The 26,144-nt window shown below is 41.6% G+C and overlaps 2 protein-coding genes across 2 annotated transcripts; one reads left to right on the top strand and one right to left on the bottom strand.

Moving 5' to 3' along the window:
* The first annotated feature begins 1,158 nt into the window (after positions 1-1,158).
* Positions 1,159-2,491, top strand: LOC120570292 (trace amine-associated receptor 13c-like). The gene is made up of 2 exons (XM_039818557.1): positions 1,159-1,322; positions 1,675-2,491. The coding sequence occupies exons 1-2, from the start codon at positions 1,159-1,161 to the stop codon at positions 2,489-2,491; spliced, it is 981 nt and encodes a 326-aa protein (XP_039674491.1).
* Positions 2,492-24,724: 22,233 nt separating this feature from the next.
* Positions 24,725-26,144, bottom strand: LOC120569389. Its single transcript, XM_039817263.1, has 3 exons — positions 25,269-26,144; positions 24,868-25,023; positions 24,725-24,778 (listed from the first exon to the last, which is right to left on the bottom strand). The coding sequence occupies exons 1-3, from the start codon at positions 26,103-26,105 to the stop codon at positions 24,725-24,727; spliced, it is 1,047 nt and encodes a 348-aa protein (XP_039673197.1). The 5' UTR covers positions 26,106-26,144.

Raw genomic sequence — 26,144 nt, 5'->3', positions numbered from 1 at the left:
ACATCAGTGTCCACCACAGATTATGATGGAGAAGTGTAAATGTGGAGAAAATGAAAATGGTAGAAAGAGAAAAATCAGTTGCATGACATGTCTTGGCAGAAAGCTTCCAGAGCTGCAGCTTCTCTCCTACTACCACTGATGAGGAAGAGACGGGACGAAGCAGAGGTCTGCACAAGGTCTGATGTCAGCTAACATTAGCCTCACCATCTTCTCACTCACAATTAACATAAGCTAATAAATGTTAGCCCGGTATACAAATATCAGAACTGAGTTGGCTAGTTCCTCGGACAGCAAACCATAGATTGTAAATATGATGGACGTAGCATGTGACTGCTGTTTTGAAGCTAGGAGTTTGCATTTTGGCCAACACTATCTTGGTATTTTGAAGACAGAAGTGACCATATTTGGTCAGCTGGGGAGAAAGACACAGCTTAGCCACCGTTGTGTATGGTTTCACTGGCCCTGCACTAAGCTAAACACTAGAGAGGAAACATAGGTGACCTCCAACTGGCTGATTCGAGATATCCAGCAGAGTTTACTGGGCCTATCGGTGGGATTGTTATGGAAAAAATACACACGGAGATACTCTAGTAGAGCACATGATGTTTAACCATATATACATCTAATTTAAATAGCTCACATCACTGTATTTTGTAAGTTAAGTTAATTTATTATTGTATGTGGCGTTTTCATTTGTCAGGTGCAAATGTTTCACCAAAACAGACTGTGTTGCAGAGACACCGTCTCTGCATACAGACTTCCGCGTCTCCCGAGTGAATAGTGATTGGGTTAAAGAAATGAAAATTAATGTTTTTTTTCCTGTCCCAGAATGCATCTGTGGGGTAGCCAGACTGTTCTCCAAAGGGCTGCGTAGACACAGCTGGCAAAGCAAGACTACTGTTTTAGAAACTTGAAAAGTAATCCGTAGGACAATAATAGGACAAAGGAAAGGAAACAAGTGTAGAAAATGACAAAGGAGAGATTGGATAGAGAGACAATGAGAAAGGCAGGGTTAAAGAGAGAGCGATAAAGATGATGGTGGGATGTGCAGAGCGAGGGACGAGGGGATGAAGAGAATGTGAGAGAGATAATTCAGTTACATGACTCAGGTTTGTTCAGAAAGCTGCCAGAGCTGCAGCTATCTGCAGATCTCTGCAGATGGAGGTTGAGGACAGAGCCGAGCTCTGCTTTCCACAGTTCCCAAACACCTCCTGTATAAAGTTCTCGCTTTGGCCCCAAACAGTTACCATTATGCTTTACTCCATCTCTCCAATCACTGTGACTCTCAACCTGTTCATCATCATCTCTATCTCCCACTTCAGGCAGATATTAACTTCTCAGCTTCTCTCTACAGGATATGTAACTTAAAAATGTGAACAGCTGCTGTATATTTAGAAGAATTGTCTTTGAGCTAGTACTGAATAATGTTGCTCCAAATGTCTGACTTTGATGCCAGAGACTGTTGTTCATGTCCACTCTCTTACCAATATTAAGCATTGTTTCTGTCCACCATGACCTCAACCAAGTCATTTTAACTGTCTACACTTAAACATATGGTAACTACTGATGTGGTGGAACGGAATATATATAAACTCATGTGGATTTGTATTTTCATTTTGAATACTTGTTTTGTCACTCTTGTTGGTTAAATGGTGCTTTTCTCTTTCCCTCCAGGCAGCTCCACACACCCACCAACATCCTCCTCCTCTCTCTGGCTGTCTCTGACCTTCTAATTGACCTCCTGCTGATGCCGGTACAAATTTTCAACAGAACATCCTGCTGGTTTTTTGGTGACTTTGTGTGTGCTACATATACTTCTATTTCCCTCATCATTCCCTCAACCTCAATAGGTGACATAGTGCTCATATTAGTTGACCGTTATGTGGCTATTTGTGACCCTCTACACTACACCACTAAAGTCACTGCAAGAAGAGTTAAATTCTGTGTTTGTCTCTGCTGGCTCTGGTCTTTTACCTACAGCCTTCTCTTTGTAAAGGATCTTCCGACTCAACCAGGGAGTTATAAATTCTGCTACGGAGCATGTGCTCTGTCCCCTGATAACGGCTCACTGCTTTTTGATCTTTTTCTTAACTTCATTGTTCCAGTTACTGCCATCGTAGCTCTGTATCTGAGAATATTTGCCGTGGCTGTGTCTCAGGCTCGTACCATGCGCTCTCACATTACAGCTGTCACACTCCAGCATTCAGTGACTCCAAAGGCAAAGAAATCAGAGCTGAAAGCAACCAGGAAGCTTGGTGTTCTTGTACTTGTTTTTCTATTGTGTGTATGCCCGTTATACATCATAACATGGGTACCTTACAACTTGACTATGGATTCACTTCTAGACTTTTCAGTCATTCTGTTTTTGTCTAACTGTTGTCTAAACCCTGTGATCTATGCCTTCTTGTACCCCTGGTTTAGAAAAGCAGTTAAACTCATTGTAACTCTTCAGATACTGCAGCCTGGCTCCTCTGAGACCAACATGCTGTAGAGAGGCGGTGGAGGGACTGAGATCTGACTCGGTCTAAGGAGAAATGAATGAAAATGTTCCTGCTGTTCAGTGAGTGAATTATCAAATACAGAAAGTGAAGATATGATTACCCATTAAGTAAAAGACCTGTGCTTCAGCTATTGCTTGTTGTGCACTTTTCCTCTCTGCAAAGAGTCCTAAGCACCATATACTGTCTCTAGGTAATCACCGGTTTAATGCAAGTTTTACATTCACTGACACTTATGAAGGGTGTTTTCTTCCCAGGGAACCGTTTCTCCTTTTGATGGAAACATTTCACAACTACAGCTTTGAACTCATGTCTCTATGTTTGGTCACAGCATCATCTCTGTGATTTGTGTCCATGCTGTTGCTAACAGAAAGTACAGGCCTGCTGGGCTCCTGTTTCACAGAGAAAAAAGATGCCCCTGAACAGCCACACTTTCCCGTCAAGTAGAGAAAACCATCAGCTGTTGTTTATCAGATACAACTGTCAGCACAAAAGATCATGTTCTCTTTCAGCTCAGGGAGAAAAGTTGTTTTTCACTTTAGTGTCATTCATGTTTGATCTCTGTATCACATTTGTTACTATGACACAAATATTTAAAGCACTGTTAATTTAAATGTCAGGTACATTTACCTTATTTTTGACAAATTATGTGAATGCGATGGGTTGCCATTTAAAATCATTTTTATTAGAAAAATGTTTACATTTAATGTCATGCATTCAATTGTACATAATAGCATTGTGGTTTTTTTTTAAAGTTGCATGAAATATAATAAACAAGACATATTCATAATGTAACTCCATGTCCTGGACTGGTCAAGAAAAACCACAAGAGACAATAATGATGTGGTGAAACACAGAACAAAAAATAAATAAAACTACAGTAACAGTAAAAGCTACAAAGGGGGGGGATTGGGGGTTGAGAGAATGTGTTTACCGTGTCTCTAAGAACACGGGTCACCAGGGGTTACAGCCGGCAGGGCATTAATCAGTTAAACAGACAGAACCAGATACTCTTACTGGCCGTTTTCCAATCTTCCCTAATTCTCACTAAGTGATAGACATTTCAGAGCTATGAAGCTGCATTTAGACAACATTGTGTGAAGAAACACAGTCCTTTCGTTCATTTAAATATAATAGGGCCACTCTGTTGAGGCAGCAGGGCTTTGTTAAATTAAAAAAGAGCAGTGGTACAACTTTTGCTGGCAGGTAATGTAACGTCATCCAGAAAGGTGTCGCGTCTGTAAATAGGGTCAGAAATGGAGGGATTAATTAAAGTCAGAGAGAAACTAGGGCTAGGGTTAAATATGATGGAAACGTATTAGATTGTTTAGGTGTCTGATTAGCCTTCATACTCCTGGGCATCTGAGTGGGATTGCTGCATTCAAACCTGCCCAAACGAACCGCACCAACCCTAGTGTGATTCAACCAAACTAAATGAGACAGGTGTTAAAGCTTGAGTCTGTTTTTTTTGGTGATCCACTTTTCGGTCCACTTGGATGACAGATGCCTGCAAAGAAAAACTTAATATAACAGCCTGTCACCTGCCACAGTTATTCATGAAATGCTCTGCTGACTTGCCAGAAGATGGAGCTGTTGACTTGTATTTTGCAGGATAGTAATGGAGTACAGCAGTTGAGATGACAAGGTGGATAGTGGTGTAGTCAAATCCAAGACCAGGACTAGTCAAGACCGAGTCCAAATGAGAGACAGAAAAATAGAATCCTCTTCAAGACCACTTAGATACTTGTTCATAATGTATGTGATGCAAGAGACACTATATCTTTTATTTTAAGATAAACAATTTGCATTATTTTTTGTAATAATCCAAAAGCAAGTACAGTGTAACAACACTGTAGGATCAAATGAGGCTACAGACAGTTGTTACAGGTGTCACTAAAAAATACTAATGTTCCCATTCTTGAAACTTATCACTTGTCTTAGGGCTGGGTGATAGGGGGAAAATCAGATATCACTATATTCTTGACCAAATACCTCGATATCGATATTGCGGTGATATTCTAGGGTTGACAAATTGGTGCTTTAACAAAATATCTTCACACTTAGATTTTAGGTAAATAATCATCAGTAATGTGGACATAATGACTTGCTAAAATGCTACTATCTTATGTAATAAGTTAGATAAGGTTTAGCTGAGGCATCGTGAGCCTACTGGCTAATTTACTGTAGTTAATGGAGACAGATAACGTCACCACTTAACTAGTGAATTAATTAAGTAATTAAAATGTGCTAATTTGCATACATTTGACAAGGCTTTGCAGGTGAACAGGATAACCAAAATAACTAAAACATATCAGCACAGAACTTCCCCAGTTAATTAGTTAAAAGTCTTTCCTCCTTAAATGTTAGGTTTAAATATGTAGATTAATTTAGAAGAAATCTGAAGATGCAGCCTAAACCAAATACCATCTCAGTGTTTATTTTGGAAGTTTATTTCAACAAGAGTAAAAGAAGACATGGAAGCAAAATAGACCAACATCTCTAAATTGACCAAAACATGAAAAGAGTGTCCTGCATTAATCTTTAACTTTTTAATTCTGTAACTAATTATTTTGAGTATTTCAATTTTTTTTAAATTAACAAAATTGCAGCAACAGCCTTTTTCAATTTAGTGTGAAGATTTTTGTAAAAAAAGACTTTTTGCAAAATAAATTCTTAGTGAAACTATGTCGCCCTCCTTAGTACAGTCACTTGTTCTAAATATATACTTGAAACTAGTAGCATAGAAAACATGCACATTGTGACAGAATTTCCTTTGGTGTTTGTGATCAACCTGGTGAATACTAAAAAGTTTGTGTGTGAACTGATTATTTTGTTGAGTGTTTATTAAAACTATTAAACAATTGCATAAGGGAAATAAGATCAATTGGTAAGGTAGTCAGAGTTGTGTTAATAGATTAAGAGTTTGGTTCATATGTCATGTAAATGATTATTTATTAACTATTAAGCCGTTGTTTTCCTTGAGCCCTTGCCGCCCAAAATGTCTCTGCACGTCCCTGCTAAGGTGCGAGGAATGGCAGCAAGTGGAGGAGTCGAGGAGGAAATTATAAGGCCCTATTTTAACGATATAAGCGCACAGCGTTACGTGCATGGCGCAGGTTCGTTCAATTGCACCTGACTGCAGTACGCAGATCGGGGTTGGGCCAAATGTGGGCGGAGCTAAACGTTTGACTCCGTGGGCGCGCCATCTGGTGGCGGACATCAGGCAGCACATTCTCAAACGTCAATGCAACACCTTTATAATATAATATATATTATATAGATTATAATAAATAATGATATTTGAATTATAGATATATAGATTATAATAAACAATGATATTTGAATTGTAAAAAGGAAAAAAGAACGGGGTTGGGTTTAGGAAAAGAAGAACGGGGAAAGCAGCCCTGGTCTCTGGGGAACGCCAGACAACAACTGACGGTTGTTAAGGCAGAGGCGGAGTGGCAATCGGGAAAGTCTGGACGGACTAACCAGCCGGCTGCCTGCCCGCGAACGGACGCTGGCTGCCCGCGGACGGACGCTGGCTGCCCGCGAACGGACGCTGGCTGCCCGCGGACGGACGCTGGCTGCCGGCTGCCGGCTGGCTGCCGGCTGGCTGCCCGCGGACGGACGTTGGCTGAAAGGATAACGGGAAAGCAAACGTAATTCGCGGGAAACGAGCCCATGTCTCTGGGGGACGCCAACAACGGACGGTTGGGTTAAGAAAAACAACAACGGGAAAAGATCTCCGGTCAGCTTGAAAGTCCTGTGTTTTCCCCTCACACCAATTGCCAGAGTGATAGAGAAATGGCTCTGCCAATTGCTATTTGGCAAGTGGGCGGAGTCAAACGTTTAGCTCCACCCACATTGAGCCACTCCTCGATCTGCGTACTGCAGTCAGGGCTTACTCGGTTCGTTTAAAGCATTTCCAAATCCAGTGGAAAAAGGGGAAAAAGATTGAATTCCGAATTTAGAATATTCCATATACCTTTGTCAAAACTCGCTGATTTTACTGGCAAATTGGAGTTAAAACTTGTATTTTCATATATTCACGGGTAGAAGATTGTAAAAACACGAGTTACAGGTTGCCTGGAATGCACCCTTAGTCTGTCCCACCGTTTCTGAGGCCTGAAGCTGCATTTAGACGGACAACAACAATGTGTAAAAAAAAACAACACAGCACTCCTATTCATTTACATGAGACCTCTCTGTTGATGCAGCAGGACTTTGTTAAAATAAAAGGTCAGGGTCATCCAGTATCTAAATTTAACCAGGTACAACTTTTGCTGGCACATTACAACATAATAACTTAATATGTGTGTGTGGTGTTTCTATGTATGTGTGTATTACAAGAACAGATACTTGCACAAACCAATTCCATGAATGAACTGGTCAAGAGGAAACATTGCTGATCTTCAACTGGCTGAGGCGAGACATCCAGTAGAGTTTTCTGGGCCTATCGGAGGGATTGCTATGGAAACCGTACACAGGGCGATAGTCTGGTAAGAGCAACTGATGTTTAACCATGCATCCATCTAATTTAAGTATCTCACGTTACTCTATTGTGTGAGTTAACTTCATTTAATATCATGTGTGGCGTTTTCATTTTCCAGGTGCGAACGATTCATCGAAACAATTTCCTTCCCAAAACTATTTTGCAGAGCCATCGTCTCTGCATCCAGAGCTTAGTGCCTCCCGAGTCAATTGTGATTGGTTTACAGAAATGCAAAGGACTGTTTTGTTTTTTTCCTATCCCAGAATGCATCTGGGGTGTAGCAACCTGGTCTCATGGGAGTTTTTTTTAATTTTTTTTATCTATTGATTTTGTGATGGCAAATTTTATTTTAACCATTATTGATTAATGATTTTAACCATTTGCTTAAAGATTGTTTTAAACCTCCACAAAATGCTGTTCCTTCCTCTTAAGCCCTATTCGCACGGGATAAGTATTACCTGGGGACCTCTTGTAGTTTATAAATTACCCCCACACGTCTGTATTTCGTCTGGCATTCACACGGGATAACTGAAGTCTGTATTTTACTCAAATTTACAGACATTATCCCCCGGATATGATGTCAAAACTTTTCATTTATAATTGACAACGCAGCCAGTTAGACCCCAAATCACAGAGATGCCGATTCGCACGGGACTAATATTATCACAGGACCTCCGTTTTCGGCGAAATATGGTAGGTCATTTGCGGGGGAATTATTACTTTACAAATTACAGACATGACCGATTCGCACGGGATTAAGATCACAGACAACCTCCGCGATTATTACAAATGACTGGAGGTCACCAGGTAATACTTATCCCGTGCGAATAGGGCTTTAGACTCTTAAAGACCAGAGAGGGACAGCTGCAGTCATGAACTCTAGCTTCTCATTTTGTTTAACTTTTTAGCAGAGAAAGTCGAGAAGACCACAAACCGTGTCTCCTTCTGCCTCCGGAGATAAACTGTTGTTTAGGCTAATGTTGGGAACAGAGAGCAGAGAGGAAGGTGAGGATGGTTTGACTTTTTGTGATGTCCTTTCTTCAACTATTGCCAGGCTAAAAGATAAAGTTAGAGGGGTGGCTTAACAGAGGTTTTGACTATATGATGATTTGATGTTTAGATTTCAGATTAGTAATGCTCATTCAGTTGTACTGCATGTACCTTTGAATCTGTATTCTCATATTTTGCAAAATATAATAAATGCTCAAAGACCAGACTTTGGTTTAATTCTCAAACAGTCTTTATGAGTTTTCATTTTTATCATTGATATTTACTAAACTCTGCTGCTGCGAGAAAAATTCCACCACAATTTGTGTACAAGAAGACGTTTATCTCATTTTATTTTCGTGGTAGCCAGCACGAAATGGGAACCATCTACACGGAGGTTGGGTTTAGGAAAAGATGAATGGGGAAAGCAAACGTCACACCCCGGGACACGATCCACGGTCTCCTCGTGACAGTCTAACTACCATGTAGCAACATTCATTTCTAACATTTAACTTAACTACCAAGATAACATGACATGTATTTGTATGTGATATAATACTTTCCCCTTGGTAATGTAAACTATGAATTTGTATGTACACAATCAGCTAAGTTGCACGAAAAATAAAGGCTTCTGGGATCGGTTGATAACTCAAACTTGCCGAGAACCCAGACACCTGTTTGAATATAGACTCATGCAGTACCCTCGGTTACGGTCCTTACGGTCTCGTTCAGTAGCCTGGTGCGCTGGTCTCCTAAACTTTAAATAAATACCAAGATAACATGACATGTATTTGTATGTGATGTACTTTCCCATCGATAATGTGTGAATTGCCATGAACACAATCATCTAAGATGCACCAGAAACAAGGCTTGGTTAATAACTCAAACTTGCCGAGAACCAAGACACCGCTTGATTACATTACTCGAGCAGGCCGGCCGGTTGCACGGTTACATTCGGTCTTGTTCAGTAGCCTGGTACGCGGTCTAGGCATAGACAGGGTCTAGGTAGCTCATTTCCTGATTGATTCTACCACCACCACTCATCGAGAAAAAAGATAAATGAATGAATATATTCCTGCTGTTCAGTGAGTGAGTTATCAAATACAGAAAGTGAAGACATGCTTTCCCATCTTTAAGTCTAAATTATGTATGATGAACAATTGAAAGGCCTGTGCTTCAGCTTTATCTTGTTGTGTATTGTGTCTCTCTGATGCTGCTGCATTTAAAGAAAGAGTCATAAGCACCATATACTGTTTCTAGGTCATCACCCAGTTTAATGCAAGCTTTACATTCACACATGTATTGATCAGTGTCAGAGACAGAACCAGATACTCTTAATGGCCACTGGGGGTGTTAAAGGCTATTTTCCATTTGTCCCAAAATCTCACTAAGTGATGATTGTTTTTGAGGTGTGAAGCTGCATTTGTTTGTGAAAAAACACAACCTCTCCATTCATTTAAATGGGCCACTGTTAAAGCAGCAGGCCTTCTTTAAAAAAATCAACAACATGAAAACAACAGTGGTACAAGCTTTGCTGGCACGTAATGTGACATCATCCAGAAAGGTCGTGTCTGGGGTTAAGGTCAGGAATGGAGGGATTGATTAGGGTCAGAGGGAGAAACTAGGGTTAGGATTGGCTTAAAACACAACATCTGGGATGGGCACTGCGAGGGACACAAGGGGACCACTGGTGTGAATAAAACACTTAAAAACCTCCTTAAGAAACCAAGTTTGGTTATATAACAGCTGTTTAAATGAAAGCCAGATATTAAAAGCAGGATAAAAGAACCACCGGACAGGACGGACAGTGGGAGAATAAAACTTTAAACACCTTCACACCTGCCCTGGCCTCTCTCTGGGAGACATTACAAAATAAATAATTAAAATCAATAAAAAAAAATAGTGTGTTATGAAAATAAATGCTGCGGCATTGCAATATAAAACAATCTATCCCAATATGAAGGAATATTATTTAACATTAAAAACTACTAAAAACATTTAAATAGTCTAAAATACTATCTGAATTACTTGACCTTGAGATTAAAAGTAAACATACCATTCAAAATTAGTAATAAGTGCTGAGGTTTAAAAGTGCTTAAAAAGTAAAAGTGCCACACAATAAATAACCATAAATCATTTAAAATACACCATAAAATAAAACCACACTGTTAGTCATGCATAAAACCAATGGCATGTGTATTATCATGTTCATATCTTGTGGCAAGTAATTCAATGTGTAATAATAATGTAATATGATAATAACAATAATAATAATAATAATAATACATTAAGAATAGATAGAAAAACAATCAAATTATTAAAATACAGATAAGGCAGAGCAAAAATGATAAATTATACATTTTTAAAAGTATTTATTAAAAAATCTGTAAAACATATTAGGTGGGACCCCCTCTGCAAGTAGAAATTAACCCCCAAAAAGGAAAGAATAATAAAATCTAAAAAACATGCTATAAAAGATATAAATATGAAAATAAATACAAAGTCATTATTAAGCATAAATATGGATTAAAGCAATAAGAAAAGTCATAAAAAGAAAACAAAGGAAATATGGAAAAGAAAGGAAAGCAGGGGGTAGGTGGGGGTTAAAAGGTTGGTTATGATGCGCTGCAGAGGAGGTCCAGATAAAACCTGAGGTTCCCACCTCCGTCCTCCCTGGAAGTGGTCCAAAAGTTTAAGCATCCAGTGAAAGGTGTGTACCCCCCGCCCCCTTTCATCCTTTGGGTGTAGGGATGAAAGTGAGGCCTTTTTCCTGTATACTGGTGTGAGGGAGAGAACAGTAGAGAGATTGGTTCTATTTGAATGAATGGGGGTTGTATTCTGACAGTTGGTCCCCGTTATTAATGTAATTGCTGTTTCCAGTACTTGAACAACATCTCGGCCATGTCCGCTGTCCAGTGAATGTTGTCTTTGGCTGGTTGGAAAAGAAATGGTTGATTTCTGCAAGCGAAGTATATTTGGAGGTTATTGTGTTATTGAGGGTTGTTAGTAAGGCCTGTTGCTGTCTGTTCAACCTGTTGGAGAAGTTTATTACAGGGATGTAAATGGTGGCGTTAAGAAATGTAGTGTAACTAGTTTTTACCATCTGCTGTAGCTGTTTGAGTATGGTAGTCTGTTTGTGTTCAGAGAGGAAGTTATTAAGTCCAAATGAAAGTATGATGTGTTGTGCGTCTGGTGGTGGGTGTAGTTATTTTAAGATGGCCGTTATGTGGTGGAAGGTAGCTCCGGGGTAACTGTTAACCTGTATGTGTGGGTCTGTGAAAGATGGAATGTGTGAGAGGTTGGAGTCCCCAAGAAAAAGGGTCCGCTTCCCCACCTCCAGCGACCAGTCTTGTATCTTTTTGAATGTGCGTGGGTGTATGTGTGGTTCCGGGCGCCCTGGGGAGCCAGGCTCTGCCGCAGAGACCCTCTTTGGGATAGCGGTGGATAACTCAGATGTTTTGGGTGGAATCAGCTTTTCACTTTTCATTTGTCCCTTTATCATCATCGTTTTGATATCCACCTCACTGATTGGGTTTCTCTCACAGGGCCCCGCAGCTAACAGCTCTGGCTCCCTCTGCTGTTGGTGGGATGTAATGGACTCTGTAGGTGAAAGAGATGGAATGGTGTTACTGCAGGCAGAGCAACATTGGTTATTCCATTGCTGTGTGCAATGTGGGTTGTGTCAGGTAGTGAAGGGGGCGGAGTGGAGGAGGCAGAGGGGCAGGCAAGGGACTCAGCCTGAACCAATTCAAGCCGCCGGAGTTTTTTGTCTGACAGTGGGTTAATTTCCACTCTCACCTGTTGTCTTGGGTTACATTTAGGGAGTTGGATTGGGAGCTGAGTTACCTCGCCGGGGGCCCCCGGGCGCCCCCACCTCCAACGTACAGAGGCCTGAAGGACCGGGGTGTTCATCAGAAAGTACTGGTGGAGGGGGGAGGAAGGAGGGGGAGAAGGGTGGGGGGAGGTAAATAGGGTGGGAAAGAGGGGGAATGTAGGTGGGGAGGAAAGAGGGTTGAGGTGAGGGTGAAAGGAGTGGAGGGGGGGGGAGGATTTTGGGAGAGATAGGAGATGACGTAACTATGAAGGTTCACTTTTCAACAAAAGTAAACAAGGAACTAGAATTGGTGATATTCCTGCTGATGATCTTTAGGTTAAAGGCTTGCAGTGGTCTCAATGCAGATGGATCATTTTGCATTATTATTTTCAATAAGCATTGTACACGAAAAAAATAACTCTTTGAATGAACATAAAAAAATCATGGAAAGGATTTCCACATGATTAACTTGCTTTATTTCAGCATTATGCAATTATGTTATTCCAATTTAATGTACTTACATTGGGTCAACTTAATTTATTAAGGTTGATTCAACTTATTTACTATGGTTGGGCCCAGCTTAATTTAATAGTGTCAGCCCAACTAATTTGCAATGTTTTGGACCAACTAATTTACTTAATTTGCATTCAACTTAATTAAATATAGTTGATCCAACTTATTTTACAGTAGTACAATTACACTAGTTAATAAAGTTGATCCAATCTATGCAATTTAATTTAGCCTAACAAAGGTGCTTAATGCTGAAAGAAAGCTATTTAATCACGGGGAAATCCTTTCCATGATTTAATTACATTAATTCAAAGAATAGCTTTTGAGTGTTAATAAATTAAAACCTTTTTAACAAACTAATGGTGGAAACAACACACAACAAATAAGAAAAGGTGCAATCAAATTGTATTTCCAAAATTATAATGCACATTGTTTTACACAGTGCAGTTGCTTGTTGATAACACAAGGAAATCCATCTCAAGTCTGTTATGAGAATACAGGGAAATGGGCCCTCTCACTCGCATCCCACTTAATCTACTCTTAACATTTGCACTTTGTACATCTTGCACCTGTGGTTTTATGTGATGGTGAACTCAACCAGACGTTAATAAAAAATATTTACCAAAGTTAGAACATTTTTAACATATATACATTTTTACATTGAAACATGACATTGAGAAAGTTTTTTAAACAAGTTTCAACAATGTCTACAGTATGGTTGTCATCAAGGTGTCACAACCTGGCTCAAAGGCCATGACCAAAGAGGGAGCGAGGCATCGTAAATGGTCAAAAGTAATTTATTTAACAAAAGAATAAACTAAACAGAACTTAAACTAACTTAAATAAACCCAAAACAAAATATGGAAGGCGGGTTGATCAGGCCATGGTTCAGGTCTGGATGGTAGTGAAGAGAGAGAAGTCTAGTCCGACCAGGTGGAGCTTTATCAGCTCCCAGCTCCCAGGTGCACCAGATCTGCAATCAACTCAAATAAGGATGGAAACAAAGATGGGTAAGACCAGAGAGGCATCACTCCCACAGAGAGGCCCTGCCAGATTACACAGGGCTGTCACACCTCCCCCCCATAAAGCCGGTGGCCCAAAGAGCCAACGGCAAAACCAACCACCACCAGCCGTCACAACCGAACATTATACAGGAAAGAAAAAGTGATACCAGAATCACCATACGATAATACACAGACTTACACCAAGCAGAAAGGAACCGTTGACCTCCAACTTGCGCCGGGACGATTGCTCACCCCCGTCCCATCACCAGCAAAACCAGATACCTGGGAAGCAAAGGAAGAGAACAGGCACACAAAAAAAATAAACAGTACCAACAACAAAAGACTGCAATATCAACCTAGAGCAGAGGGGCACGTGACAACGCATCAGCTATTACGTTATCCACTCCCTTAATATGTCTAATCTCCAACGCATAGGCTTGCAAAAACAGCGACCACCTCATGAGTCTCTTATTGGGACATTTAAACGACTGCAAAAATGTCAGCGGATTGTGATCCGTGTAGACCACAAGGGGCCTCCCACCAACGTACACCTCAAAATGCTGCAAAGACCAAACGAGTGCCAGCGCTTCCTTCTCTATCACCGAATAATTCAGCTGATAACTATTGAATTTTTTCGAAAAGAAGCTAACTGGTCTCGTCAGTCCCTGACCATCCTCCTGCAGCAAGACAGCACCCGCCCCAAACCAACTCGCATCCACTTGGATCATGAAGGGTTTATCAAACCGCGGTGCTAGTAACACGGGAGACGAACACAACAAAGACTTAATGCTTGCTGACACTCGTCAGACCACAAAAACTTTACATTAGCCTTCAACAACTCCGTCAGAGGAAAGACCACTGTAGAGAAGTTTTTACAAAAGCTCCTGTAATATCCAACCAGACCCAAAAAACGTTGCAACTCCTTTTTAGTAGTAGGCACAGGAAAATATTCTACTGCCCTAACTTTGGCCTGGACCGGAGCTACATGGCCCTGCCCCACTACACGTCCCAAATACGTCACAGTAGCCCTCGCAAACTCACATTTGGCCAAATTGACAGTCAGACGTGCCTTAGACAACCTGTCAAACAAAGCCCGAATGCGTTTAAGATGAGCGTGCCCCACTATATATATATATATATATATATATATATATATATATATATATATATATATATATATATATATATATATATATATATATATCGAGATCATCTAGGTAAACAGAACAACCTTCTAGACCAGACACAACGCGATTCATCAATCGTTGAAATGTGGCCGGAGCGTTCCTCAAACCAAATGGCATAACTCTATAAGAATAGAGCCCAGACGGGGTAACAAACGCTGATACCTCCTGAGCACGCGCAGACAACGGAACCTGCCAATATCCCTTAAGCAAGTCAAACTTGCTAACAAACTTGGCAGAACCAACCTGATCTGTACAGTCATCCATCCGTGGCAACGGAAAAGAATCCGGTTTAGTTACTGAGTTTACCTTCCTGAAGTCTGTACAAAACCTAGATGATTTATCAGGTTTCGGGACCAAAATACACGGAGAGGACCAACTAGAAAATGACGGGAGAGCAATATTATTTTCCAGCATGTAAGCAACTTCAGAGTCCAGATGTTTAAGTTTCTCTGGAGACATACGGTAAAAGCGCTGTTTAATTGGTTGTGCATCTCCAACATCAACATCATGTTTGATCCAATTTGTGCATGTAGGAACATCACCAAACAGACATGGATACTGCTGCATCAAACCAGACAACTCATCACGCTTGGACTCCGTTAAATGCATCAACAGACTATCAAGATTACAAAGAGTCTCAGAATTTTTTAGACGACCATACAACAAACTGTCATCTGGTTCCGGCATGTCATCTACGCCCTGCGAGTCAGACACCGAACTCACAAGCAAAACAGGATGCACCTCGTCACTCACTGACTGGCTTACATCAGCCTCACGTCCATAATAGGACTTGAGAAGGTTGACATGACATAACTGTGTTGACTTTTTCCGACCTGGTGTAGCAATGATATAATTAAGGTCAGACCTTCGCTCAACAACTGTATAAGGACCAGCATATTTAGCCTGAAACGGCAAGCTCACAACAGGCATCAGAGCAAGAACTTGATCCCCAGGACTAAACTCCTGATGTTCCGCACGGCGATCATAGCAAGTTTTCATCTTACTCTGACATTTGCAAATTCTCCCTCGCCATTTCACCTGCAACAAGCAACCGATGCCTAAAGCCATTGACAAAATCAACCAAATTTCTCGGCGGATTGGTCTCCACCAAGCCATCCTTTAAAACAGCCAAGGGCCCACGCACTGTGTGTCCAAAAACCAAGTCATTAGGACTAAACCCAGTACTTTCCTGAACAGCTTCTCTCGCAGCCAGTATAAGCCAAGGAAGACCCCCCTCCCAGTCTCTATCCAGCTCTGTGCAGTATGCACGCAGGAGAGACTTCAGAGTCTGATGGAATCTCTCCAAGGCCCCCTGACTCTGTGCATGATAAGCCAATGACTGGTTATGACGGACACGCAACAACTTCAAAACTTGACCAAACATGTGCGAAGAAAAATTGGACCCCTGATCGCTCTGGATGACCTTCGGAATACCAAAGACCGAAATAAACTGACTTAGTGCTTTCACCACCGCCTTAGTGGTAATAGCCCTCAACGGATACGCAGCAGGATACCGAGTGTTTTGACACATCACAGTTAGTAGGTATTTACAGCCAGACTTAGAACATGGCAACGGACCCACACAATCCACAATCAAATGCTCAAATGGTTCATTTACAACCATAATAGGTTGTAATGGAGCTGGCTTAACAGACTGATTGGGCTTACTCGTTAGCTGACACACATGACATGTTTTAATGTAAGCTGCAACATCTTTCTTCACCCGCGGCCAAAAGAAATGCTTCAAGATGTTAAGATAAGTCTTTCTCACACCAAAGTGCCCACTCTCATCGTGAGCAACTTTTAAGACAAGAGGACGAAATTTTGTCGGTACCACCAGCTGAACGACAGCATCTCCAACAATGTCAGTACCCAGAGTCAACCACTTCCTAAACAACAAGCCATTTTGAACAAAATACCCACGTGCTACACTGGTGATCTCCGTAGCAGAGGCAACCATATCAAACATTACATTAAGGGAAGAGTCACTCTGCTGTTCCTGTACCAATTCAGTTAATGACACAGATAGCGGAAAATCTGACAGTGATGGAGCCTGAAACTCAACCTCACCCCCATCAGGTTCCCTCACAGACTCCGCATTACTCATAGCTCGGGTACTTACACAGGCTGAGAAAACTCTAGGCAAGTCAGCGACGATATGATCAACAACAGCCATAACCGGGCAAGATGTAACCACTGGCAAAGGAGGAGAATCAGCCCAAACACGCCCACCAACCAGCCAGTTACCCAGAATGAAATGAATCCCCTCGATGGGCAACGCCGGACGCACACCAACGGCTACCTCGCCCTTCACCAGCTCACAGTCCAGGACCAACTTATGTAATGGTGTGGGCAAAACAGTTAAACCCATGCCACGACTAAGTATATAATCGCCCGTATCAGTGTCGTCAGACAGCGGCAGCACAGATCCTACAATGTAGGAGTCAAAGGCCCCTGTATCCCTCAGGATTTTTACCGGCACCTTAGCCACACTTCCTACCAGTGACACAAAGCCATCTCTAATAAAAGGAGCATAGGCTGCCAAAACATCCGGTTCAAGCTCTGTAGTAAGCAACTCCAATAGACCGTCTACAACAACTCGTGCAGCGGCTGCCACAGGCATAACCTTCAATACTCCAGGTTTGTTTTTAAAATACAGGAGTGGACAATCAGCCTTCCAGTGACCCTTTTCATGACAGTAGTTACAATTAGTGTGGACAGCATCACCTCGCGATACCGCCTCAGAGATTGGCGCACCAACTCTCCAAGAACGCTCACGCGTTGTAGCCCGCTCTCTAAAACCTCCTTTATGAATCAACAAGTACTCATCGGCTGACGTAGCCGCACCTGCCGGCGTGACACACTGCTTCTCACTAACATATGTTGCAATGTAACCAGGAAGCATGTCCTTAAACTGCTCTAAAACCACAAGATCACACAAACCCTCAAAAGTAGTGACCTCCAGCGCAGCCAACCACCGTTTAAAATGACCAGTCAGGTCCCGAGCAAACTCCATATAAGTTTGACCACTACGTCTCTCCCCGGACCTGAAACGTTGGCGATATGCCTCTGGCACTAACTCATACGCTTTTAACACAGCAGACTTAATAGCCGCATAGCCTGAGCTATCCTCTGTACTCAACGAAGAATAAGCTTCCTGCGCCCGTCCCGTCAGCACACATTGAAGCATCAAGGCACAATCTTCATCAGGCCAACCCCTAGCTTTAGCGACACGCTCAAACAACAAGAAAATCGTATCGGGATCTTTCTCATTAAACGGTGGCAGTAGTCGTAAGTTATTAACATCAAAGGAACGCACACCTCCAGACAACTGCCTGCTCTGAGCTCCACTGGACCCCTCACCTTCAGTTGCTAAAGCTAAACGGCGCCCCTCCAGATCCAATTTGGCCTGCTCAATTTCTTGCCGAATCCTCTCCACCTCAATTTGCTGTTTCATTAGCAATTCATGTTTACATCGCTCATGCTCAAGCTGAATCAACAACAGCTCCCTCTGCTGATCAAACGATAAGCCCTGAGTCCGAACAAACGCACCCGAGGAAACCGTGGAGACTGGAGAACCATCATCCCCAGCCAAGACACCTTTCTCTCTCAACTCTGACTTTAAAACTACCTTAATGTTCTCCTTCAAGCGTTTATCGCTTATCACTACCGAGAAGTGTTCCGCAATCATCAGCAATTGCTCCTTAGTACAACGCCCTAACGCCTCCTCAGACGGAGCCGCAATAAACGCATCACACTCCGCCATCACAACAAACTACAACTGGCAAAACAGAACCACAGCAACAGACCCAGCAAGACAGTGCAACGTCCCCATGCGCATTAAGAGGACCAACCCCCACCTGGTATGGAGCTTCCCCGCTATCTAGATCAATCCCGCTAACTAACTCAACCCTAATCTTCATGCAGCTACTTGTGGTGGGTATTTATGCACTAATGACCGCTGGCAAGGGAGAGCAACTAGCACGCTAGCAACCCTCCGAAAACCACGGACATGCTCCCAAGCCAAAAGCTTCACCCACGTTCGCCACAACACTATCAAAGATCAGCTCAACAAGCCCAAAAGTGGACCGTCGCTACAGCCTACAAGAGAAAACTCCATCCACCATAAACAACACGCACACGAGGACCCACACCAGCCACTCGGATCACCTATCGACCGTAGCAAACAACTTAAATAACAAAACAAAAACACCAACAAAGATGTAATACAAATGCCAGAAAACAAGCCCTCACTACCCAACTCAACCAGCCAAACCAACGTACATAACCACCGCACTACCAAACAAACAAACAATAACCAACGCAAAAAAAAACTTCTTACCAGTCCAACAGGCTGCCACGCTCCCAACAAACTAAACCACAACACAAACTAACCGAACACAAAAAACGGCACGAGCCCCCATTTTGTCACAACCTGGCTCAAAGGCCATGACAAAAGAGGGAGCGAGGCATCGTAAATGGTCAAAAGTAATTTATTTAACAAAAGAATAAACTAAACAGAACTTAACTAACTTAAATAAACCCAAAACAAAATATGGAAGGCGGGGTGATCAGGCCATGGTTCAGGTCTGGATGGTAGTGAAGAGAGAGAAGTTTAGTCTGACCAGGTGGAGCTTTATCAGCTCCCAGCTCCCAGGTGCACCAGATCTGCAATCAACTCAAACAAGGATGGAAACAAAGATGGGTAAGACCAGAGAGGCATCACTCCCACAGAGAGGCCCTGCCAGATTACACAAGGCCGTCACACGACAAATGGAGATCTTACAATCAAGTTTAACTCCCGAAATATGTAAATGTTTAAACTTAAAAAACTTAAACATAGGTTAGTCTTAATTTTGTTATGAGAAACTGAAAAAAATAATTCAGCATACAGCTTAAGTGCCAATAGACTGGACCTTGTATTATAGAACATTTTTTAATAAAAACAGAGCACAAAAAACCCCAGATGAGCTGAACACTGATATACTGGAAAATGGGGCCCTGTCTTTATACTCACATTGCTCTTAAAGATTTGCACCTACTAACACCTGTAGTTTAATGTGCAGGTGTATCTAAACAACAAAACAGAAGTACAAGTTACAAGTTTTCTTATTGTTTTTTAGCCACTAGTGGGCGGTCTTGGGCACTGTTTTTAGGATAGAAATCAAATTCCAAATATAACAAAGTAAATAAATTAAGTATCAGTACTATAGTATTTGCTCAACTCTGACAACTATAACTACTTTTAAATCTTGTTTTGGATTGCACAGGGTCTTTAAGGACTGATTATAGGTCAGGCTCTATGAAACTATCGCTAAAAAAAGTGTTGGTATAGTTTTCCTCAGGTTAGAATGATGGTGTAGCTTTTGCTATGGCGATGTTTCTTAACGGGAAAGCAGTGTTTTGAGAACTTGTCCTTTGTTGGATAGTTTGTTTGCATCCAATTCCATAATGATCTTCTGCAGAACCTCAAAAGTGTACTTGAGCTCCTGGGGGTAGCTCAGGTTTAGCGCGTAGACAAGACCCAGCAACATCACCACAGCAAAAGCTACGTTGCCCAACTCACTCATCACTTCCACCCCCTCCAGGACAATCCAAACATCCATGGGGTCATCGCCAGGCTCTGCACCTTCTTGTCGAATGACAAAGATTCCAAATACTGTCTCCGCTATGGCCATTTGACTGCTTTCATCGACATCCTGTGACAAAAAAAAAATGAACAAGGACAAAGATTTTACTGATGTGCATTACATGCATATTTATAGCACACAATCTTTACAGTATTACTGTAAAACAGCCCTCACTAACTTCATCCATATTCATAATATAATAATGCAAATGTAATCAAATAACCAATTGACATTAAAATTGTTTCGCTGAGTCGGTGAAATACTTCAACAACTAAGCCATACCAAGGGCCTGTCTGTTGTAATCATGAGTTCAGTGTTAGTTATTCCATTCGAATAAAGGTATTTTGTCTTATTAAAAGGAAAAAGAAGGAGTTAAAGTATGGTGTGTGTGTGTTATTGTCTGAGAGAAAGAAAAGAAGAGAGGCTCCCAAACCGGCCCGGTTATTTCCAAAAAGATCAGTTATAAGTTACTTTACGTCAAAGAGACATTTGATACACTGTTTTTGTTCATGTATAGAAGAATTACATGATGAAAAAAAACAGGCCAAAGAATTTTTATGTGGTAGTGAGTTTTTATTTAAGTCGCCTAATCATTTTCCTTTCACAAACTCTCTTATCCATAAATGTAATTGCAACATCCATCATTATCCAATTATTTCCTGTCTCCGTCTGAGAAAGGTGAGGACTTCCCAAAAGTCGGTGTGTTTATACCCTCCCCCTTATTTAAGTGACCCTCAACAACATCAAGTGACTTGATTTGGAGTGACAAATTGGTAGTAAAGTTGTAGCAGGTAGGGGGCGGTTTGGGATTGCACTACAGTATGGTGCGTGTCACTAAGTGAGTGAGAGAAGAATATTTTTAATGGCCTTATCTTAACCTAATTTTAAATCTAATGGGAACACACAGGAAACCCCATCCACTCCAACTCTGATAATCTCCATAGTGAACACATAAATTAACATACCAGGTATTGCTTCACCAGCTTCTCTGGATCTTCATTAAGGTACATGCAGAGACCTTTGAGGATGCATTCTCTTCTGACTTCAATACTGTCAGGGGTGATAGAATGCAAAACCGATTTTACTCTCTCATAGTTGAATAACGACAGTTCGTGGGTAAATAGGACATACATAGAAGCTCAAAATCCCATTGACACCCCTTTACTATGAAAATCTCATTTTTTGAAACTGCCGCTGAAAACGGGCGAATCTCAACAAAGCTAGTTGCTTGCGTAAGCATCTCAAAAACCGGAACCTTTGTCAGCCCATGGGTGTATTAAGAGAACGGTCACGCCCCAACATTTACATAGGCTACACAACTGACCTGAGATCAGGTAGTTTTCTGAATCTAGCTAGGTCACGCAGATCTCTGCTATTCCATTACAAAATTCACTTCTGAAACTTTTTTATGCGAGAAATCAACCATATAAAGCTCAAATATGGGCCGCTTTCCAAAAATGGATGGCTAATTGCAAATTTTCTCCGACTGTTGGCCGGAGTTTAGTGCCGTGTTGGTGCTGCCTGGGTTGCTACATCGCCGCCCTACCGCAGTGTCAGCGAAGCTTTTTACGCCCGCCAATCTTTTACCGCAGCCCGCAGGTTCCAGTTAATCTTATAATGGGTATGTGTGTTGAGTTATTTAAACAAACAATCGGGAAATAAACGCCTCTTGTCCGCAAGTCTCATTGATAGAGCCGCGGTGAGATGGAGTCCATCAATGAGAGCTAGCTAGCCTCCTCCTAACTCTGACATTCACAAAAATACATTCAATTGAAATCCGAAATCGGACAAATGTTAGCTAAGCTTTGTAAGACCTTGTGGAACCTGTAATATTCATGCCGTGATGAAATTCAAACTGTAAATATACTTTAGTTATGCGAAGTGAGCAAGCTACCGATATTTCCCCATTGTAATGAATGGGACATATAGCAAGCAGCTCGGTTCCTACAAAGACCCCCGCGTTCATAAAAATGCCTTAAAATCAAATCGGACACAACGGTTAGCTTTATAAGACATCGGGGAATGATGTTATATAAGTGTCGTGACAAAATTCAAACTGTAAATATAATTTAGTTATGGCGAAGTGTAGCTAGCTAGCCGCGGTATTTCCCCATTGTAATGAATGGGACATATAGCAAGCAGCTGCTCGGTCCTACAAAGACTACAGCGTTCATAAAAATGCCTTAAAATCAAATCGGACACAACGGTTAGCTTTATAAGACATTGGGGAATGATGTTATATAAGTGTCGTGACGAAATTCAAACTGTAAATATAATTTAGTTATGGCGTAGTTAGCTCGCTAGGCGCGGTATTTCCCCATTGTAATGAATGGGACATATAGCAAGCAGCTGCTCGTCCTTCAAAGACGCCACGTACATAAAAATGCCTTAAAATCAAATCGGACACAACGGTTAGCTTTATAAGACATTGGGGAATGATGTTATATAAGTGGCTTTGACGAAATTCAAACTGTAAATATAATTTAGTTATGGCGACAGTGTAGCTAGCTAGCTGCGGTATTTCCCCATTGTAATGAATGGGACATATAGCAAGCAGCTGCTCGTCCTACAAAGATGCCTCGCGTTCATAAAAATGCATTAAAATTAAATCGGACACAACGGTTAGCCTTATAAGACATTGGGGAATTATGTTATATAAGTGGCGTGACGAAATTCAAACCGTAAATATATTATAGTTATACCGGCAGCTGGCCGCGGAGCCCCGTATGCAGTATCCACAAAGGGTGACTTTGCCCTGGGTATGGAGCCCAGCAGGCTGCCGCTTTCTCGTCAGACTGTGTAGAGCTCCTAAAGTCCGACACGTCTTACCAAATTTGCAATTAGCCATAAATTTTTGTAAAACGGCCCATATTTCAGCTTTATATAGTTGATTTTCGCGAAAAAGTCTCAGAAGTGAATTTGGTAATGAAACATTGCAGTGTCTGGAATATGAGATTCTGTCGCTTCTCTAATGTATGTGTATTGGGGATTCGCTCAACCACGCAGCGCGTCTCTAATGTGTGCGCATGGCAAGTCGCTAACCCAATCAGCGCGCAGCTCATCTAAATATTCATGACCATACCATATTTGGAAGAAAAGCTCTTGTTACAAATAGGGCCAAAACACAGGGATGCATAAGGGCCAATAAAATATCAACCAGGCCATTTTCAGCCCAACCAATGTTACATACCCCATTAGGAGACCATAAGGAACAGTGTGAAATACCCTATATAATCATTCTATCACCCCTTTAATATTAAGATCAGAGAAAAAAACAAAACACTATGAACACCATTTCAACAAACCAGCAGTGTAGGTTTACACACTTAAGAACTTTAAACTAAATTCACAGGAAGTCACAACATAAAAATGTTTGCTAGTATTGTATACAGCTTGGATGTATGTTAATCCCTTTGGGATAGTCTGTTTAAAAGTTATTTAAGACTAGGGTTGGGTATCGTTTGGGTTTTTTCCGATACCGGTGCTAAATCGATACTTTTAAAACGGTGCCGGTGCCTAAACAGTGCCTGAACCGGTACTTTTCAATAGAGTAAAAAAAAAAGAAGAAAAAAAAAAGAAGGTTAGTAAACAACAGTCAGTGACTTGTTTATTGCTAAGGCCATGGTCAAAATTAAAGATTGTAGTAACTATAACAATAACAATAACTTATTTCACTAGTAAATTGCTGTTGAACCCCAGATGGGAAAATTTACAATTACTGTGAATGCACCAGAGGCTACCTGTTTTAAGTGAACGCACCGTCTGTGTTGTTTAATTCCCACAACGACAGCTGCAAGTGAACGCACCGTCTGTGTTGTTTAATTCCGACAACGACAGCTGCAAGTGAACGCACCGTCTGTGTGGTTTAATTCCGACAACGGCAGCTACAAGTGAACGCACCGTCTGTGTTGTTTAATTCCGACAACGACAGCTGCAAGTGAACGCACCGTCTGTGTAAACATATATCTATGAATTCCGACAACGGCAGCTGCTGCTGCAGAGCAGACTGTTACATCCCGCTGTTGGAATCCTCTATAGTGAAATCCAGTCACACTTTACACTGTTTAACGTTAGCTGTCAGCATTTTAACCGTGATTAATCCAGCTGCTAGCTAAAGGTAGGCTAACGTTACCTGCTGTCAGGTGTAGTGTAAAGTCAGGCACCGAAATGAGGCACCGAAACTTTCATTCTTATTCGGTCTCGTTACTATCGTTTACGTCGGCACCGATTCCCTATTGGCACCGAGTTTCGGTACCCAACCCTATTTAAGACAAATCTTTGTTATTTTACTATCATTAACTACTTTGTGTTTTCCTTTAATCATGTCAAACTTCAAATTAATGTATCTTAACCTAGGTAACCTACCTGAAAATGTCACCTTAGACATCATTTTGCCTGAAATGTGTGAAAAACAGAACATTCCACTTTATATCCTTCAAGTTTTACAATAATCACAGTGGCCAATGTGGTAAGAATACCTGCCATCTCCATTTAAGACGGGACGATAAAAGGGACAGCTTTTGAGTGCTTTATGTCAGACAGTGCCAATGCTTTTTCTGTGCTTCAAAACTGCTTTCCAACAGATTCCAGAGTTTTATGATTTCAGAGCAGGTTTTTCAGGATTAAATGATGCCCCTCACTCTTAAGCAATGACCCCTAATGGGGGAACAGATGTGGTGCTCAAAGTCATTTCTACAATGACCAAGTTTTAAGTGATTTTTGTCACTTTTATATTGGTATCATACCTGGGTTATGGGTGCCATGATGGTCTTGATTTTTCTTCCTTGAACTCCACCTTTCTTGGCATACGCCTTCATCAGGTTTGCAGAGTGCACATCAAGCTCGGAGAAGAACTTTGACTGCAAATGGATCGTTGTGATTCTCTTGAACTCTGCACTCACCTACAAAAAAACATAACAAAAAAGGTAGACAAAACTCAGTTACCTTTTTGGTACACATTTGAAATAGCAGTTCTATCTGTTCAAGAAATGTAAATGCATAATACATGTATTTATCTAAATATTAGTTTCCTTTGTCAGAAGGCCAGCAAAGGCTGCTATTGCTTGCCTTCAGTAAATCCTCATCAGAGTAACCTCAGATTCTGTCAACATGTATTGTGACACATCCAGTGCAGTCATTCACTTACCTCACGCACATTGAAGAGAGCTGGCCACCTCGTTTTGAAATCAGCTATCATGGGGGCCTCCGCAACTACCTCTTGCCTTCTGAGTGCAAAGGTCTTGTCCATCATTGCCGCCAACTTGTGCACATTGTGTCTCTTATTTACTTCTGAGAGGAGTGCCACTCTTATCTCTTCTAGTGTCTCTGCTGTTTCACCGGCCGGATAGGTGGGGCAGTAATTCACTTCTGCTTTTTTTGGCTTCTTTACGCCATATGCTGGACTGCATTTGCTCTCAGGTTTGTGTTTTAAGACATTCACAGTAACTTCTGGGCATCCAAGCCATCGGAGTTTTGTTCGGTAGTTAGCAAGTTTATACTTCAGGCTTGTCTTCCATCTGCCATACCCAGTCACTGAACCTGGCTCTTTTAAACATGGATGTGTAGTTACCAGAGCTTCTGCTACCTCATCAAACTCCCTGTCAGAGAGGTACACTTTGTACTTGACGATCGTTTCAGCTAAGCCATCAAGAATAGCAGATTTAAGTTTAGTATCAGGATTCAACAAAGCTCCAGTTTCTTTAAAAGCAGCATTGGCCCTGTCCAGCTGTAGCTGAGTATCATAAGCAAACCGGGGCATGGGAAAAACAATGGGCCAAGCAGTGGATCTCGAGGAGGTGGACTCAGGAGAAGACAATATGTCTGTATCAAATGAGCTACCAGCAGATGAAAGGGATGAGGAGTCATTCAGAGTTGCTGAGGTGGCAGCAGCTGAGTAGGGAGGGGACGGGGTGCCACCAGGCTGGGAAGGTGCAACCGAGTTAAAGATGACCTTGATGGAGCTTTTGTCCTGGATGTCTGACATTGAGACCAAGTTGGTGAATTAATTTCCAAACTCAACATC

The sequence above is a fragment of the Perca fluviatilis genome, chromosome 12, assembly GCF_010015445.1.
Source record: "Perca fluviatilis chromosome 12, GENO_Pfluv_1.0, whole genome shotgun sequence".
Classification (NCBI taxonomy): domain Eukaryota; kingdom Metazoa; phylum Chordata; class Actinopteri; order Perciformes; family Percidae; genus Perca; species Perca fluviatilis.
Note: the sequence above shows the minus strand (reverse complement) of the source record. Positions and strands in the feature narration are given on the sequence as shown.

Bases quoted from the DNA above. Each gene is read 5' to 3' on its own strand.
- LOC120570292 (XM_039818557.1), top strand. From the start codon at position 1,159: ATGGAGGTTGAGGACAGAGCCGAGCTCTGCTTTCCACAGTTCCCAAAC. The intron at 1,323-1,674 runs GCAGATATTAAC...CTTTCCCTCCAG, and splicing joins ATCTCTATCTCCCACTTCAG to GCAGCTCCACACACCCACCA.
- LOC120569389 (XM_039817263.1), bottom strand. From the start codon at position 26,105: ATGTCAGACATCCAGGACAAAAGCTCCATCAAGGTCATCTTTAACTCG. The intron at 25,024-25,268 runs GTAAGTGAATGA...GTTTTTTTGTAG, and splicing joins CTCTCTTCAATGTGCGTGAG to GTGAGTGCAGAGTTCAAGAG. The intron at 24,779-24,867 runs GTATGATACCAA...TTCCCCCATTAG, and splicing joins TCATGGCACCCATAACCCAG to GGGTCATTGCTTAAGAGTGA.